This window comes from Cydia amplana, chromosome 2, assembly GCF_948474715.1.
Source record: "Cydia amplana chromosome 2, ilCydAmpl1.1, whole genome shotgun sequence".
In the NCBI taxonomy this organism is placed as follows: domain Eukaryota; kingdom Metazoa; phylum Arthropoda; class Insecta; order Lepidoptera; family Tortricidae; genus Cydia; species Cydia amplana.
This window is the reverse complement of record NC_086070.1, coordinates 1,262,262-1,279,627: the sequence shown is the minus strand read 5'-3', so window position 1 is coordinate 1,279,627 and position 17,366 is coordinate 1,262,262. Positions and strand designations below refer to the sequence as shown.

Below are 17,366 nucleotides of genomic sequence, written 5' to 3'. Positions count from 1 at the left end.
TTGAACAATGACAGCATTGAAAAAAAAATCTCAGTTAAGTAATAATTTCTGATTTAGCAATTGTTTAGCAAAATATTTCTAGAAGATACATTGCCTGTAAAAAGCATTAGGCATTTCTATTCACTGGTATACACAATACGCCTGTTTTCCACAACAAATGGACCACGTAATTAAGTATTTAAGTAAGTAGATATAATAGTAAGTTGGAAGACAACAAACAAGAAATACGTAGGTGACTGGATGGCGCGGCGCCCCGGCGCCCGCCGTGCGGCGCCGACCGAATAAATCCATACAAATATCGACAAATAATTAAACAACCATATTAGAAAGGGTAGTCTATTGGATATACTACTGTTGTTGAATAGTTGTAATAGATTTTTTTTAATTTTCATAGATAAATGCAGAAAGTTTGATTGCCGCCGCGACGTCGCGGCGTCAGTCGCGGCTTCAGCATACTATGTACTAATATTGGGTAGTTAATGTGGTGCCATATACCTATGCTGATAATCCTAATTGCAAGAGATGTTTGTATTTAATAAGATTACATGTAATACGTTTTATATTATGACTTAAAGTTGCTTTTGTTTTTATAGTTTTAAGTGTTTTTACAAGTGCCTTTATCGCAATTTTTAAATGCCAATTAGGTAGTTATTACTTACGCTGTCAAAATGTGATTAAAAGTATCACTTATATTATTTTATTTCTGTAATTGCTGTCTGTACCTAATGCTAGTAACAAAAATATTATAACCAATTACCTATTTATATCAAGAAAATGGAGAAAGTTAGGTTCAAGAAACGAAATCGTTATAAAATCTAGGGGGTCAAAAATTGGACAAAAATTTAATTATGTTAAAGTTTAGGACGTTCGGATTACTGCTTTATACTAGTTAGTCTGAATTTAAACATGTTCAAGTATTTTTATAACGGTACTACAGTACCCCTAGTGTAAATTTCATTCGATAGCGTGACGTGACGTACGCGTTTGCATTTTATATGGAATTTTGAATTTAGCGCGCTTTATTTACGCTAGGGGTTCTGAAGAAAAGGAAGGTGGCTATTGTTATGGCTCTCTTTTATAAAAGTTTTTTAGGGTTCCGTAGCCAAATGGCAAAAAGAACACTTATGGATTCGTCATGTCTGTCTGTCCATCTGTCTGTCACTTTTTTGCGAAACTATAAGAACTATACTGTTGAAACTTGGTAAGATGTATTCTGTGAACCGCATTAAGATTTTCACACAAAAATAGAAAAAAAAACAATAAATTTTGAGAGGTTCCCCATACTTAGAACTGAAACTAAAAAAATTTTTTTCATAAAACCCATACGTGTGGGGGGGTATCTCTGGATAGGTCTTCAAAAATGATATTGAGGTTTCTAATATCATATTTTTCTAAACTAATTAGTTTGCGCGAGAGACACTTCCAAAGTGGTAAAATGTGTCCCCCCCCCCCTGTAACTTCTAAAATAAGAGAATGATAAAACTAACAAAAATATATGATGTACATTACCCGAAACTTCCACCGAAAATTAATCTTACACTTTCAATGTTAGCGGCGTTAGCGTTGTTCAGGACTATTCCAAATTTCAAATCGATTGCTTACTAGAACAGAGTCGCACCATTAGCAGTACCTTTTTAGTACTCTAAAAAGTAACTTTTCTCAAAAATGGATGGCATAGTCGACGTTGCCGGTTAAAAAATGGGTCGCGAAGTGCGTAAATAAATAGTTTATGGTCAGTCAAAAAATTCAAAAGTTAAAAACATTGCATTGTCTCAATTTCGGGTCTGCAATGTTGCATACAAATTCCATTATTTGTCGAGTTCCAAACTTTTTAAAGGGTAAATTTTTGAAGAGGGTGTTTTTTCGATATTTGTATGGCAATTTTTTATTTTTGGAAAATTAGATTTATAATCATCGATTTAGGAAGGATTCTTAACAACAAAAAATATACTGTACGAGGCACCACTCTACTTTTCATAGTTAGCTAGATATGGACGTCTAAAGATCGACATTTGTATGGCACTATTTAGCAATTTTTAAGGGGCTTTTGACATGTATATGGCATGTTTTCGACATTGTATAACAGTATCAAAATGTTTATGTCACTATTTATTAATTTTGTGGCATTTGTAAGACCCTGACGACATTTGTATGACGCCGTTTCGACATTTGTATGGCACTATGTCGACATTTGTATGCCACAATCGACATCTGTACGGTCAAAATAGCCGTACAAATGTCGCCATACAAATGTCGCCAATAATATTTTTTGGCGAAATTTCTTACACTATATAACCGATTCACTTATTTATTTTACTATATATTTTAACACTATATTTGCAACTATTATTATGAAATATACATTTTTATGTCGACTGTGTACCAACATATGAAGCGTCCATACAAATGTCATTGTAGTCGCAATGTAGTCGTACCAAAATATATCGAAAGAGATTCTTACCTGTTTTTACATAAATGAAACTGTTTCCGCGTGCATACATAATGGTGATAGACGCCCAACTAACCGCATTATTGCGTCGTAAAGTTAATCTAATCGTTATTCAATAGACAAAGAAGATTTTGGGGGGTATTTTTAAGTCATAACAAAACAAGTGCCGCGCGAGACAACGATAAAAAGACTTCCCTTGTTTTATTAAAGAACGCATTAAATTATCGAAATGATTAAATAAATTCTCTAGAAAATGCTCTTTATAAAAATATAAAGCTATTAATAATACGTTGCCTACATCCAAAGTTATGATTTTTTTTATTGGGCTATGCCGCCACTGGGACACGCGAAAAACGGCAAATTTCGCCGTTTTTGGATCTTCAAATGCGATTTTGTCAGAAACAAATAATATTTAAGGTACAGTTGTACATGATTTTTAAAGTTTATAATACACTGAATGTAAATATACGAGTCTTTAAGTCCTATGGACTTCGAGTTTTAGCCGTGGGACAGCAAAAAATGCCTATTTGAAAATTGACCCTAAAAGTTGAAATGGCCATATCAGACAGAATGGACAGACGATCAGTACTTATTATTATAATCTTGGTACCGCAAAAAATACACTTCTATTTTTTTTAAAGGCGGCAAAGCAAACCTTTTTAATGGTTTTACTTTTTTCTGTGAAAATTAGAACGTTGCTTCTGTAAAATATTTCTATTTCTTGCACCATTTTTGAGAAAAATTACATGACTATATACAGGGTCGCCAAATAAGAGGTATACACTTTATTTTTGAAATTTTATTCTATTAAACATAAAAAATATTAAGTATTCCTTGTTAAGGCTCCGTTAACGATTTTAGAGCCAAAATGTAAAATTGATAGATTTAGTCGTTGAAATTGTACTCCTTTTGTTACGTAATATCTAAATAACAAGTATTGGTTTCTATTAACTCGTCTTCTCATCTTGCTTTTTAATAATAAGGTCCCGAGCGTGCGTCACCGGCAACATATGACGAGAAGGGGCAGTTTTTAAAAATTCATCAAAAAATTATAGTTATAAATTATAAAAAATAATGTATAATAACAGTTTTAGGAAATGTTGTAGGTTGTTTAAGTATCAAAATTACGTTGAAATTAAGTCGATTTTCACGAAAAATTTTCACTTGTTTTGAAGTAATTTCTGGTGAAAATTGATTTCGTGTAACTTTCATTTACTCTTGTTCAATATCATATAACAAAAATGTAGTCTATGCAAGTTGGAGTACAGGATATGTGTAATACAAAATTACCATTTTTAGCAGTCCAAACTTTACGAAATTTACAAATAAGTTCGACTAAATCAGTGCTTTACGCGCGTTTACCTAAACATCCATCGGAAAGAAAATCATTACTAATTTAGTGAGTCAGTTTTCAAAAAAATTATCTGTACAAATGCAAGATAAGAAGACGTGCTAATAGATAACAGTACTTGTTATTTCTATTACGTAACAAAAGGTGCACAATTTCATTGACTAAATCTATCAATTTTACATTTTTGCGACTAAAATCGATACCGGCCTCTTAAATATAATATGTAGGGTCAGCAATTACACATGGAAAATAATGTCAGACAAATGTCCACCTCTAGCAGCATGGCAGATGCGAACCCTTTTCATCGCGTTTTTCATCACTTTTTCACACATTTCTGGCGTTATCTCAGCGACAGTGTTTCGAATATGTTGTTTTAATTGCTGAAGGTTCGTTGGCCTATTAGCATAGACATGTCCCTTTAGATAGCCCCACAGAAAAAAGTAAGGAGCTGTTAAATCAGGCGATCTTGGGGGCCAGTCAATGTCACCGTTTCTCGAAATCAATCGACCGGGAAACGTTATTTTTGATGTTTCTATTGTTTTTAATGATTAAAACACGTTGTTCCGTCGTAAAACGCTCCATAATAAATTTGCCGTATCTACACAAACTAATTTTCATGCAATAACTGTCATATTTACCGCCAAAATAAAATGGCGGCAAAAAAAAGTTGTATACCTCTAAGTTGGCCACCCTGTATATTAGTTATATGACTCGGCTGGAAGGCTACTTGCTGACTTCGGATTCAATTAAAACGAATCCACAGCCAGCAAGTAGCTACTTACGAGCCTCGAAAATAATGTACTATTAACGCATAAAAATCCAGATGACATTTTTTTTTCAATGGGTCTAAAACGACCCTCTGGACATTGGACATACAGGTTAAGTTTATTTTTTAAATTGGGCAGCTTCTATATATTCCGTGCTGCTACGCCAAAATAATCTTAGGAGACCCTCCCTAACTTTACAGTTTAAGTACCTATATTTATTGACATATACAGATTTAGGATATTACATTCAGCAAAAAATATTCTATAACAAACTTTTTTTGAAATTTTGGGGCATCCCTCTTCTTTAAATTAAAATTTTGCATCAAAAATGTAAAGTCAAGAATACTATACAAGAAAAGCTTGACTTAAGTTTCGTACTTACACATTAAGTTATTCAGTTACAAATCTTATAAGCGTGTAAAAAGCAGAGCTGAGAAGGCATTTGACAAATAGCGCTACTAACTGCTATGATAGTATTTATGATCGATAGCATCATCTCAAGCGGCGAAGAAAACACGGAACAGCGGTGACCGAACGGCGAGGCCGCGCGGAGCCGGCGCGCCCGCCGCCGCCACCGAAGGCGGACCGTTCGGATATTACACTACAAGTCTACAATAGGTATACTTGGTCAACCAGATCTTGACAGTAGAAAAAGGCGGCAAATTTGAAAAATGTAGGCGCGAAGGGAAATCGTCCCATAGAAAATTTGCATTTCGCGCCTTTTTTTACTGACAAGATTTGGTTGAGCAGCTATATGTTTGTTCATTCGTTTTCACATCTCTGTCGCTGATGATCCGTTAAAAACTAAACAAATGCTTTTACAAATTGATTGAGACTTCTTTTTAAGCGAAGGCGGACATATCGGATTCCGACAAATAGTAGTACCTACACCTCCTGTAAGTCCAATGTCCAGATGGTCGTTTTAGACACATTGAAAAAAAAAATGTCATCTGGATTTTTATGCGTTAATAGTACATTATTGTCGAGGCTCGTAAGTAGCTACTTGCTAGCTGAGGATTCATTTAAAGATAAAGAGATAGTTTATTCAAGTAGGCATAATTACAATGCGCTTATGAACGTCAAATAAAGCTAACCGGCTCCAACCCTACACCTCTGCCCCGAGAAGATTTAAATCCCCCCTCAATTGGAGGAGGGTATCCCAATATGGGACCGGCAAGTCCGGCAACAAACTCGGCGGGACACATATTTTCAAAAAAGGAATTACATCTTATAATTAACATGCATTAAAAATACAATTTAAATTACTATAGAATTCATGCAATTATACACATAAGGTGTAATAGAAATTTGATTTTAAAAGATATACATATGTACATGGAATCATGGTTTTAATTTTATTGAATCCAAAGCCAGCAAGTAGCCTTCCAGCCGAGTCATATAACTAATATAACGTAAGTACCTACTTTAACAAATAATTATAAAATTTCTGCTGTTTATTTAATGACTCCATAAAATACTAAATTTATGGTTTTTAACACTTTTAATAACATATTATTAATAAAAAGGACTTACGCGGTAAAAATAAAAAAAATGTTAGATAAGAGGTTCGTTAGTTGACATTTTAATAGAATTACCTAACAGAAAGTAAACGCAAAGAAAAGAAATTCTTAGCTAGAAATAAAATGTAAAAGAATGTTGTAAAGAGTATCCGAACGCCCAGCTGCATCCGCCATCCGCCGCGCCGGCGGAGTCGCACGCCTGAAAAATTATCATCTCCGGCCGGACCGGGCCCTTACGACTTACGTAACGTGTAAATACCACTCCGTACTATACAGGGTGTTGCCTGTAACACGAGCAAATAATTAAAACATATATTATACTCCTCAAACTATAAAACTATTGTTACACAACTTTTAAAAATTATGAATACTTTAGACTTCCTCTTTTTCATACAAAATAAATATTACCTTCAATGTACGCTGACATGGCTGACAAGTTATTTTTTAGAACGTGTATATAAGTACTATCTGGAGGGCTATGATGCTTTGTCACCAAATCATTAATCATTTATTGCGTGATATGTGGAATATCTGATAAGTGATATAATTCAGTAAAAAGACGCGAGGATAAAGTACAAGTGACTAATGATAGCGTGACATGATTTGAGCTTTTGAAAAATCAATTTTAATCTCGATGACTTAAGGCCTATTTTAAAGACTAGATTACTTAATCACATTCCACCACTTATCTACTTTTGCCATTGACTGATAAAAATCATCCACGGTTTGAGCTTTTGAAAAATCAATTCTAAACAAGTTTACTTAAAGCGTATTTTAAAGAATGACATCCTATCACCACTTATCCACATGTGACGTTGATAGTTAAAAGTTATCCACGGTTAAAGCTTTTGAAGCTTTATTTCTAAGAACTTAGAGTTCATAGTCTTTGAAATAAGCTACATTATCGGATTAAGGTAGAACCGGCTGCAATACTTAATTAACGAAGGCTGATATTTGCTTGTAAATTCATACAATATTTTAAGGACAGTAGACCTTATTAACCTCAAATACGGTGAATTTTATACGTCAAACCATCTGTCAAAATCAACTAAATTGTAGGCCCTCCCCAAACTTAGCCACCTTGCTCAACTGCTCGATGCATTTGGCCGTTGCTCTCCGCCTGATAGGTTGCCATGGGTATGCCAACCCCACCAATGCATCTACGGTTCCACTGTGGGGAGCAACGGCCACCATGCCTTGAGCTGCTGCCGTTGCGCTGGGAGGTTCCCACGGCACCATGTTCTTAATGACATCGTTAGGAGAGCCTTAGTGTCAGAGTTACCTAATATCCTATGTATGCTTGAGCCGCCAGGCTTTAGCCGATTGGACGGCAAAAGGCCTGACGGCTAGACCCTGGTGCCGTGGGAAAGAGGTAAGTGCTTACTGTGGGACGCCACGTGCGTCAGTACTTTTGCCGCCCCGCATCTTAGTCGTACAATGCGGTCGGCAGGAGCGGCTGCTGAGCATGCGGCGTCCCTTAAAAACCGGCCAAGTGCGAGTCGGACTCGCGCACGAAGGGTTCCGTACTGTTACGTTATGGTAATAGTTTATGGTTTGAGTTTATGGTGGGTTTTTCATATTTGGAACTAGACGAATAAAGATGGCTTCCAATAATGTTGTCTTGTAATTTACGAATCTCTAAATTAACAAACATGGTGTCAGAAGTATAAAATAATACATGTGAAATACGAAAATGGGTGAGTCAAATCCGGCAAATTCGCCGGCATTACAATGTCCACAAAACAAGCAAGGATATGCCTACTCTTACGTACGACCATTAGAATTCACGGATTCTATGGAAGAGAATTGGAAATTGTGGGTCCAAAAATTTAAAATATTTCTTCTTGCCGAGGACCTTGAAGCAGTTTCCGATGACCGTAAAATAGCTCTGCTGCTCCATAACATGGGTGACAAGGGTGTAGAAATATACAATTCGTTTAATTTAGAGCCAAAGCAAACCTTTGAAGAAGTCCTAAAGAAATTTAATGCATATTTCATTCCAAAAGTTAACATCACGATGCAACGCCATAAATTTTTTACAAGGGCACAAGGACCTACAGAGTCCTTCGACGATTTCCTTACTGACCTTCAGAACAGAAGTATGACATGCAACTTCAGTGACAAGAGAGAGGAACTCGTGAGAGACGTTATCGTCATAGGTCTAGCTAATACCGCTATGAAGGAGAGGCTTCTGCGCACGGAGGATCTGACTCTGCAGAAGACCATCACCATGTGCAGAGCTGCGGAATTGTCTCAAAAACAAGTTACGGAACTAACGAATGAGATAGCTGCGACCTCCGTGCTCAACGTCAGCACTGTGCCAGTACATAACGTCAACAATGTCAATACTTCAAGAACAAGAAGCGTCAAGACAAGAAAATGCTATCGCTGCGGAAATAACTGGGATCGCACGCATCAATGCCCAGCTATAGGTTGCAAGTGCCAGAAGTGTGGTATTCCTAATCATTTTGCGAAGGTTTGCAGAAACAAACAGGTTGCAGCCATAACAGAGAAGCAGGTTGAAGACGACAGCGAGGAGTCCTTCTTCGTTGGCTGTATCAACAGTGAGTGTGAATGCGAATGTGAGTGGATTGAGTCTATGATTATAAATAATAAGTCTATAAACGTCAAACTAGACACTGGTGCTCAGGTAAACTGCATGTCCTTAGCTACTTATAAGTCATTGAACCTTGATGAGAGATTTATAGTTACTAAGCGCATTAAATTAGTGACACTTCATGATAAGTGCATACCTGTCAAAGGTGTGTGCACCATTAAATCCTACCTCAAGAATGGAAAGTGTGATAACATTGAATTTGTTATTGTGAGCACAGATTGTATGACAATTTTAGGCCTAAGATCTTGCATGAAACTAAAATTAGTTACCAGAAACATGGTTCATACTATAAATGTCTCAAATAACTCTGACACAAATAAAATCATGGCAGAGTATACTAATTTGTTCAATGGTATAGGCTGTTTTAAAAAACCCTATAAAATTGTTTTACAGGAAAATGCAATTCCCAGAGCCGATCCACCTCGTCGGGTCCCTATAGCACTAAGACAGAGCCTTAAGGACGAGTTGGACAATATGGTGAGACAGCAAATAATCACCAAAAATGAGGATCCGATGGAGTGGGTCAACTCAACTGTTGTAACCAAAAAGAAAAACAATAAAATACGCGTATGTATTGACCCTCGGTACTTAAATAAATTCATTATCAGAAAACACAAGCAATTGCCAACGGTTGATGACATACTAGATAAGTTATCAGGCTCTAAGTATTTTTCTAAATTTGACTGTAGCAGTGGGTTTTGGACAGTACAGCTTGACTCAGAAAGTTCAAAGTTATGCACGTTTTCTACTCCATTTGGTAACTACTCCTATAAACGATTGCCATTTGGACTTTCTGTGTCAACAGAAGCATTTCAGGAACGCATGGAAGAGACTTTTAGTGATATTGATAATGTACAATTTTATGTCGATGATTTAATAATTTATGCCAGCACCGTGGAAGAACATAATAAAGTGTTACTAAATGTATTGAAAAGAGCTCAAGAATGTAATGTCAAATTCAATAGGGAGAAGTCCCAAGTTCTGCGTAAAGAAATTTCATTTCTTGGCATGATTGTAAGTGACCAAGGGGTTAAACCTGATCCAATTAAAGTAATGGCCATTTCCGAATTAAAATGCATTCATGATAAGAAAGAACTTGAACGATTTCTAGGAATGACAAATTACCTGTCAAAATTTATCAACAATTACTCGACTATTACAAGCCCGTTGCGCGAGCTTCTTAAAAAAGACATATTATTTCAATGGCTTCCTTCTCATGAAAATGCTTTTAATAAACTTAAGGAGGCATTAACGAACGCTCCCACGCTTAAATTATTTGACAGCAATAAAGATGTAGTCGTTTCGGTAGATTGCAGCTCGGAAGGAGTAGGCGCTTGTCTTTTACAAGACAGACAGCCTATTGCATATGCTTCTAAGGCGCTAACTGAATGTCAGAAAGGTTATGCCCAGGTTGAACGCGAGATGTTTGCTATTGTATTTGGATGCATCAAATTCCATAAGTATATTTTAGGAAAACATACCCTAGTTGAAACTGATCATTCGGCATTAGAAATTTTATTTAAAAAACCCCTGTCTTTAGTACCTGCAAGACTACAAAGAATGATGCTTAAAATACAAGGGTATGACATTACTGTTAAGTATGTACCTGGAAAACAAATGTATATATCAGATTTTCTCAGTCGCTCTTTCCTAGTTGACAAGAATGATGAGACAAAGGAATTTGATGAAGAGTTTAATAAAGAAATTATTTGTCATGTTGAGGTCATGATAGATTCGTTGCCTATTTCAAGTGACAGGCGACAACTCATTGCCATGAAAACGAACGAGGATGCCACATTGTCCTGTTTAAAAGATTATATTCATAATGGTTGGCCAAATTCTAAGAACAATCTAAATGAATTAGTAAAACCTTTCTGGAATTTTCGCAATGAATTGTCCCTAGTCGACCAAATAATTTTAAGAAATAATCTTATTGTGATACCAGTAGCATTACAAAAAATGATGTTAGAAATTATTCATGAAGGTCACTTAGGATTAAATACATGTCTTCGTAGAGCTAAAAACGTTCTATTTTGGCCTGGATTGACAAGTCAAATTAAAGAACTCTGCAACAACTGTCAAACATGTGCCTTATTTAGGAAAAACAATACTAAAGAACCAATTCAATTTCATGACATACCTAGACTACCATGGCTAAAGTTAGGCACTGATCTTTTTGAATTTAATAAACAATACTATCTGGTTGTTGTAGACTATTACAGTAAATTTTTTGAAGTTGCTCGATTAAATGACTTGTCTTCAGGAACCATCATCAATCATATTAAGTCTATGATAGCTAGACATGGTTGTCCTTTAGAGATTATATTGGTATTCCTGTAAAGAGTTTAAAGAATTTGCGGATGCATATGGATTTAAGCATATTACTTCGTCTCCTGACTACCCAAAGTCGAACGGGTTAGCGGAATCTTCTGTCAAAATTGTCAAATCCATATTTAAAAAATGTAAAGAGGATAACACAGACCCTTATATAGCGTTATTAAATTTCAGAAATAGTCCCAAGGAAAATAGCCCTTCTCCAGCTAACCTTTTGTTCAATCGAAACTTAAATAACCGTTGTCCTGTGTCTGCAAATTATTTAAAGCCTAAAATATATACTAGAAACTATTTCTTAGATAAAGAGTTGCAACATAAGGTAGAAAACCACTACAATAAAACTGCTAGGCCTCTAAGACAATTAGAGATAGGTCAGGGTATCATGTTTAAGAAAAAGATGTCTGATGATCGCTGGCAAAAAGGAAGTGTTGTAAATAAGGCTGACTTCCCTCGTTCCTACATTGTAAAGGATGAACAAGGTCGCCAATATAGGAGAAACAGACAACATTTGCGTAACATAAATGAATATGAGTCAACTAATTGTACTGAAAATGAGTCTGTTAATCCTAACTCTTATGTTATAAACTATGATAGTAATGATAGCGACTGTGAATCCTTTTATGAAGCAGAAGAAAGTGATGATCAGGAGCTCATTGATACAAGTGAAGTGAGTCAAAGCAATACTGGAATCAATGATACTCCGGAACCAAATTTTGACTTGTATAAGACGAGGTCTGGACGAATAGTCAAGGCTCCGTCGAGACTAATTGAATCTTAGTTATAGTTGTTAGTTATAATTTTATTAAGGAGAGGAATGTTACGTTATGGTAATAGTTTATGGTTTGAGTTTATGGTGGGTTTTTCATATTTGGAACTAGACGAATAAAGATGGCTTCCAATAATGTTGTCTTGTAATTTACGAATCTCTAAATTAACAAACACGTACCATTAGGTACGCAAAAAACGGCAACAAAATCACGTTTGTTGTATGGGAGCTCCACTTAAATATTTATTTTATTTTGTTGTTAGTACTTATTATTTGTTGTTGGCAGCAGAAATATATCATCTAAATAGACAGACAGACCGACGGACAGCGGAGTCTTAGTAATAGGGTCCCGTTTTTCCTGAAACCCTAAAAAGATAAATACGGCGCTGAGCGGGTATTTATTTTTCTCCCTCGGTGTCGAGACTTCGGGATGCTCCTGTTTGCTGGGACCTCGCCTGTTTGAAAGGGGCCTTGACCCCCGCTCCGAATTTTTCCTGATGCAAAGACTGTCCATCGCAATCTAACGCGGCAACGCAGCGAGTGTGATGGGCACCTTTGGGTCGGGAGCAGCCCGGGATGCGATGAGTTTTAGTAGATAAGTACATATATAGTTATTTTTTACATGTTTATTTAGTTTGTATTTATATTTATATGAAAATCCGTTCAGCAGTTTTTGAGTTTAACACGAACATACAAATGATACAAACAGACAGACAAGGCGGTGGACTTTGTTTTATAAGGTGTAGTGATGTTGATAATTGGTTTACAGTTACTTTAAAAAGCTCGTATCCGGTAACTTGTGTGGTGTATTACATTGCGGGTATGGTAGGTATGGTATAATTGTAGGTACTTATGGTTAAAATTTTCATTTTATTTCTAAGCAAAATCTATCTCATTCATAACTTTTAGGTCCTATGCTAAAGTCTCCAGCGATATTGATAGCCCACGCAGTGCAAGTGTTATTTACCCGTCATAAATTCATAGAAGTTTGACGTTTAAAATGACGCTTGCACTGCGTGGGCTATCAAAATCGCTGCAGACTTTTCTCGGTCTGACTCTATTAACTACTCTATACAGGGTGGTACAAACCTCGATGTCCAACATTTTTTTTATTTTATCACTACGTGGGCTATCAGATTACTAATTTGGGAACTTTCCACCTCGGTTCCTTTGACCGGCGACTCTGTCAAATTATGACTATTGTCACTTTTTTTACCTTTATAAAAAAACTTAGGGACTAGCAGTTTCTAAAATAACCAAAAGTCCTTGAACTCGCTTGTTTTTTCTTAATTAGGTAAAATGTAAACTTGACCTGTTTGAACATAAAACTTTGACTTATGCCTTTTTCTTTCCAACTCGCAGCCAAGTGAGGATGCTGATTTTTTTTAGCAACTGCGTCGTTTTTAAAGGATTATGTTACAAAAAGAAACATTCAAAAAAGTTCAAGAAATAGTTTTTTTTTATAATTGGTTCACCCCGGAATTTCTTAACAAAAGTTAAAAGTTCAAAAATTCATAATTCATAACTCGAAATCTACGAAAAATCGGCTATACTTGGTCAATCAGATCTTGACAGTAGAAAAAGGCGGCAAATTTGAAAAATGTAGGCGCGAAGGGATATCATCCCATAGAAAATTTGAATTTCGCGCCTTTTTTTACTGACAAGATTTGGTTGACCAGCTATAACATACATAGAGTATATTCTATTAGCCCACGATATGAGGAAACTAAAAAAAAATTTGAACGTCGTGGTATAGACCACCCTGTATAGTTCGAGTGTACGACGCTGTCATTTTCTATTACGCGATTACGTCCGATTTTACCCGAAAAACGAAGTTCATTCTTGTAAGTATAGTTGGTCAAACCAATTTGTCATTAAATAAGAACAATACAAACTACTTATACTCATCCTTTTCTTTTGGATGCTAGTACCTACTAGTATAAGACAAAGATAGTATGATTATCTCTGTCTATGTTTGAAATGAGACAGTGCTTTGACAAACGATATAACATTTTAAATATACTTGGTCAACCAGATCTTGTCATAGGAAAAAGGCGGCAAATTTGAAAAATGTAAGCGCGAAGGGATATCGTCCCATAGAAAATTTGAATTTCGCACCTTTTCCTACTGACAAGGTTTGGTTGACCATCTATAGAAAAAAAATCAGCGATGTCAAATCGACGACATGATAGATTTTCATTGTCAGTCAGGCTAAAAGTACAATATAATATTAATCTAAAAATTCATTGCGTAACCTATACCTATAGGAAGAAAACAAACAAATAAATTGCATTAAATATATGCAGAACATGAGAACTATGAGAGTATGGATCACTCCATATGCATAAGTGATTGATGGCTGAACATATATTCTGAAATTCGGCAACGCTATGAAGAAAAAATCCTTGGACGCCTATTCTCTGTGGAGAACACCTGTGGAGAACACCTGTGGGTGACACGAGAGGAAATATTGTCTGAAAAAAAAAACTGCAAGAGCTGATTTTATACGCAGATAAAAAATACGTTAGAGTTTATGGAGACATGACAGAAGACGCGGTATGCTGAAGAATATGTTGTCACAAAAGGAGCGGCAGTCCGTTTAAATGTAAATATGTTGGAATGACCTTCTACTGGTGTCAGCGAGCTTGCCGTGATACCTTCACGAGCTAATCACAGCGGCGTATGATAAAATCATGGTTCCTACTGTGCGAAACATTTAGGGCGCGTGTACACGGTGCCGCCTCCGCGCCGCAGCCGCACCTTCGCGCTATGTACACGAGACGCGTAAAACCCGCGGCGGCGGCGCGGCAGCGGGCTATACGTGTCTCGTGTACATAGCGCGAAGGTGCAGCGGCGGCGCGGCGGCGGGCTTTACGCGTCTCGTGTACATAGCGCGAAGGTGCGGCAGCGGAGGCGGCACCGTGTACACGGTGTACACGAGCCCGTGCGGCGGCGGCGCGGAGGCGGCACCGTGTACACGCGCCCTTATGTGTATAGAATCGAAGCTGTTTCCGGCCTAACTCCAATCTGTGGCTAAATGTTTTGGGGCATGTAGTTTTTAAGTATTCTAAATTAAATACTCTGATTTAAACATAATTAGATGGTTTTTTTATTATTATTTATTTCTCTATTTTCACTTTATTGCACGAAACATAGGACGTTTTGCCAAATGGAATTCTCTACCAGTCAGGCGTAAGGCAAACAGAGATTGGTGTTGGTATGTAGGATATAAAAGCGACCGTATGTCGAACAGGTAATCTGGTTGCTGGCATTACATACATCTTTCGTGCTGGTATTTTATACTGTTAAATCGTACCTATTATGCTAAAAAAGTGACGAACTCCGAATGTGACGTCCTCAGAAAGTGGCGTTCTCAGAAAGTGACGTCCTCAGTGCAACATTATATCTTTAATTAAGTACTTTAAGATGTGCTGGCAATCCGTCGCCATGTTGAGTTTGAGGTCGGCGTCTAGTTCGGCACACAAATAGAGAGTCTTTGAGCACTCTATATATGTGCCGAAACTCCTCGTTGGGCATATCAAAAGGGTTCCATGTATCCCTTATGGCACGTCGTTGAATTTTTCTTTGTTGATGCTTTTCTTCCATGGCAGCAGCTGCCAAGAAGAAATGATATCTTTGCCATCCCTACAAATAATGTAATGATATTCTTATATGAATACAAATGGAGTTCAAATAGTATATATTATATTTGAAAAAAAAAACTATACCGGCCAAGTGCGAGTCCAAAATTTTAGACCCAGTAATTTCGAAGATAAAGGTGGGGGGAGGGGGCAATTTTTTGGCTATTTTCTTAAATAACTTCTAACCTATTTATTGTACTTAAAAAAATCGCTGGTGGCCTAGCGGTAAGAGCGTGCGACTTGCAATCCAGAGGTCGCGGGTTCAAACCCCGGCTCGTACCAATGAGTTTTTCGGAACTTATGTACGAAATATCATTTGATATTTACCAGTCCCTTTTCGGAGAAGGAAAACATCGTGAGGAAACCGGACTAATCCCAATACGGGCCTAGTTTACCCTCTGGGTTGGAAGGTCAGATGGCAGTCGCTTTCGTAAAAACTAGTGCCCACGCCAGTTCCTGGGATTAGCTGCCAAGCTGCCCCAGGCTCCCATGAGCCGTGGCAAAATTCCGGGACAACGCGAAGAAGCCATGTCCGTCTTTGGGTGATGGGTCACTAATTTACATATGTGTACTAAATTTCAACTTAATTGGTCTAGTCGTTTCCGTGAAAATAGGCTGTGACAGGCGGACAGACAGACGCACGAGTGAACCCTAAAAATTGTATTTTTCACCACTTCTATACCATAAGAGCACCTTATCGTGCCCAGTGAGCACTACGATAAATTAATCAAAGGCTAGCCGTCAAAAATCGACTATATGTCTAATTATCCAACAAACGTAGCCATTTACCGTCTATCGCTGTCAAAGTGGACAAAACGGTATGAATGTTATAAAAATGTATAAATCTAGACAAGTGTCTTTTATATCATTTAACTTATCCACTTATCAACTAAGTTTAAGTTGGAAAAGTAGACAAGTGACATATTATCCAACGACCATGTTCAGTACGGATATGATGGTCGTTCTTGTCTACGTGACAGCGTGATAAAACGGTGTCCGTCACTTTCTTTCCCACGGTGTTAAACAGTGATAGTTATTTTATCACGTGGATAAAGATGGATAAAGCTATCCATAATAGGCTGGCTGCAGTTAATCGTTTAACGACTATCGCTGTCGAAAGTGGAAAAGACGACAAATCAATAAAAACTGGATAAAATGTCAGTTTTATCATCATTTATACAACTATATCATTTATACAGTCGACCATCATAGCCCTACTGAAAACCAAACGGACTATCGGTGTCACATCGGTGTCATAAAACTTCTAATTCACACTTGCATAGTGGTAGCAGGCGTGAAAGAGATGGTAATATGAGCTGGGTAATCCTTTTGGTTTGCGGGTAGTATGTATAATTATACTTAAGTAGTGTCTTCTCCAAGACCACGGGGACAACGCCGTCCTCGAAACGTCGGAGGTAAATCTTAAAACTTAGATAAGCGATTAAGTCCCGTTGTACAATTTAATAGTGTGTAAAAATCGTGAAAGTTTAAATCAGTGTTATACTTAAGTATACTTTGGCAAGCCATTTCCGTCAGTAGAAACAGTCGGTCAATTGCAAAAATGTACCTAGGCGCGAAGGGTTGCTGTCCAATAGAAAATTTTAATTTGGAGCCTTTTTCTACTGACAAGATGGGTTTGCGAGAGTGTAAATTATACGGCTGACACGGTTAGTATTATCATAGAGACAAGAGTAGTTTACAGGTAACCGAACACTTGAAACTTTTGTACTTCAATTTTTTTTTCATATTGCAGTTTAAATCAAATTCGCGTAGCTCGTCTACACCTGCTGCTACGGCTGCTTTCTACGAAGATGCATTTTTCATTTATCGTAGCGTCAACTGTAGAATTAAGTGAACAAATGACAACAAGCACGATCGAATTGCACTCGTGTATGACCACAAAACACAGATGGGGACACCG

At 37.0% G+C, this 17,366-nt stretch overlaps 1 protein-coding gene across 1 annotated transcript; it reads left to right on the top strand.

Annotated features, from left to right (window-relative positions):
• Nucleotides 1–7,796: 7,796 nt before the first annotated feature.
• Nucleotides 7,797–11,020, top strand: LOC134656796 (uncharacterized). The gene is made up of 2 exons (XM_063512323.1): nt 7,797–8,669; nt 9,098–11,020. Coding segments are annotated over exons 1-2 (789 nt in total). The 5' UTR covers nt 7,797–7,882; the 3' UTR covers nt 9,100–11,020.
• Nucleotides 11,021–17,366: the final 6,346 nt, after the last annotated feature.